General features: G+C 60.7%; 1 protein-coding gene across 1 annotated transcript; it reads right to left on the bottom strand.

Moving 5' to 3' along the window:
- Positions 1-324: 324 nt before the first annotated feature.
- On the bottom strand, positions 325-1,230 carry LOC131401793 (ral guanine nucleotide dissociation stimulator-like). Its single transcript, XM_058536937.1, has 2 exons — positions 982-1,230; positions 325-557 (listed from the first exon to the last, which is right to left on the bottom strand). Exons 1-2 carry the CDS (start codon positions 1,129-1,131, stop codon positions 375-377), a joined length of 333 nt encoding a protein of 110 aa, XP_058392920.1. The 5' UTR covers positions 1,132-1,230; the 3' UTR covers positions 325-374.
- Between the last annotated feature and the right edge of the window lie 696 nt (positions 1,231-1,926).

Raw genomic sequence — 1,926 nt, forward strand, 5'->3', positions numbered from 1 at the left:
CTTCCACAAAGAGAACTTGACACTGGGCCAGGCTCTGGGCTCCAGGGCAGGAGGGACAGGGGAGCTGAGGCCAGAGACCTTCTGTAGCACACCCTCTCTGATGACAGACGGGGAGACTGAGGCCTCAGGGAGGAAGGGACAGCTGGAACACAGAAGTGCTTCCTCACTTGCAGGGGCTGATGGCACTCCCCCAGGGGCAGGGCCCGAGTGGGAGGCTGACTCCATCTCAGACACAGCCTGCTGCAGCTCTGCAGGCAGGCAGCTATGAGCTTCACCAGCCCAGGTAGACTGGTGGGGGGCTCATGCGGAGCATCTATTCACGCATTGCTAAGATGGGCCTGACTCCCCAGCTCCCAGGGGTGGCCATGGGGCTCTCATGAGAGGAGGTTTGCCAGATACTGAGAGCTCAGGTCCCAGTGCAGGGCTCTCGCCACCCAAACCTCAGGATCCTGCTCCCTGGCCCCACCTCCAGGCTCACTCACTTCCAGATCATCCTCCATCCCAATGTCCAGCAGCTTCAGGTGATAGAGGAACGTGCCCAGGAAGGGGACGACACCCTGTGAAATCAGGGTGGGAGTGGTGAGATGAGTCCCACCTCTCAGGTGCCCCCATGGACCCTCCCCCAAATCCCTTCACCCCAGCCTCCTGCCCACCACAGACTCCCACAGAGAACAGCCTAGGACCCTCAGCGGCCTCCCCCCAGTTGCCCCCTCCAGGACCACCCAACTTCCCCAGTCACCTCCCAGGGGCGGCTTTTGGCAAATCCCAGGGTATGTGGTCCCTGCCCCTCCCTTCCCTAACCCATCCTGGGCCCAGCCCTTCCAGGCCTCCTCCTGGTCACTTCTAGGGCAGGCATTTCAGGCTCTTGGGCTCCTGGAGCTGGGCTGGAGGAGGAGGGACCCCTCTCTTAGGGAGGCCTCCAGCCGTGAGGAGAGTGACCCCTCCTCTGACACCTGGACCCTCCCCCTCAGGCCACCTCACCTGCTGCTGCTGCCTCTCCTGGGCTCCCTGCGGATCCATCTCATGGGTGGCCCTCACAGATGACACCTCCTGCAGGGTCAAGGACAGGCTCAGGGAGGCCATGTTCCCTTCCCCGTGTCTCCCAGGGCCCTGATCTTGGACCCTGGCCATCTGGTGTCTATGGCTGCTCCCATTCCAGGGTGCCCTGATGCTAGATCACTCCCAGCTCCAACACTCCCTCCTCTGTGCCCTTAGGCCTGCCCAGGCCCCTAAGCCTCTCTCCTCATCAGTGTGTGAGGAAAGTGTGACAAGGACTCCCCATGCCTCCCAGGGTCCCCTGAGGACTCAGTGTCATCTGACTGTCACCAGTGCTGTCCCCTCCCCCATCGAGGAGGAGGAGCACAAAGCTCCTGCACATTCCTCTCCCCCTTGTACCTCATCACCCCTGTGAGGCCTGCACCACAGATCATCTCCCTCCATTTCCCAGATGAGGAGACCGAGGCCCACAGAGGGGCAGTGAATTGCTAAGGGGCCCACAGAGGAGACCGCTGCCCCTCGCAGCCAGAGGCCCTGGCCCCCGGCCTTCACTCTTCCTCCAGACACACCTCTGACCAATGTCCTGTCCTCTGGACTCTCGGGGTGTGTTGAGGCCCTCAGTCAACCTGAGCCATGGATGGAGAGGCACAAGGTTTCTCGGTGTCCCATGCAAGTGGCTTCTGTGTTTTCCAGCCCCCAGGGATTTTCTGACACCAGGCTGGACCTGAGGCCATGCCAAAGGCCTCAGCTCCCTAGAATCTCCTCAGGATGGTCCCTGCACAGAACTCCTCCTTCATTCACTCAGGAAGGGGACCCCATTGTGCCACATCTGAGTGACAGTGTAGGGGGTGACCACGGCACTGTGTAATGGTGACATTTGCATCCTTTTTCACTTGGAAACTTCTAATGTCTCTTCTCCTTTCTCAGGTC

The sequence above is a fragment of the Diceros bicornis genome, assembly GCF_020826845.1.
Source record: "Diceros bicornis minor isolate mBicDic1 chromosome 16 unlocalized genomic scaffold, mDicBic1.mat.cur SUPER_16_unloc_1, whole genome shotgun sequence".
Classification (NCBI taxonomy): domain Eukaryota; kingdom Metazoa; phylum Chordata; class Mammalia; order Perissodactyla; family Rhinocerotidae; genus Diceros; species Diceros bicornis.

Coding starts and splice junctions, on each gene's coding strand:
- LOC131401793 (XM_058536937.1), bottom strand. CDS start 1,131: ATGGCCAGGGTCCAAGATCAGGGCCCTGGGAGACACGGGGAAGGGAAC. Junction 558..981: donor AGGAGAGGCAGCAGCAGCAG/GTGAGGTGGCCT, acceptor CTGATTTCACAG/GGTGTCGTCCCCTTCCTGGG.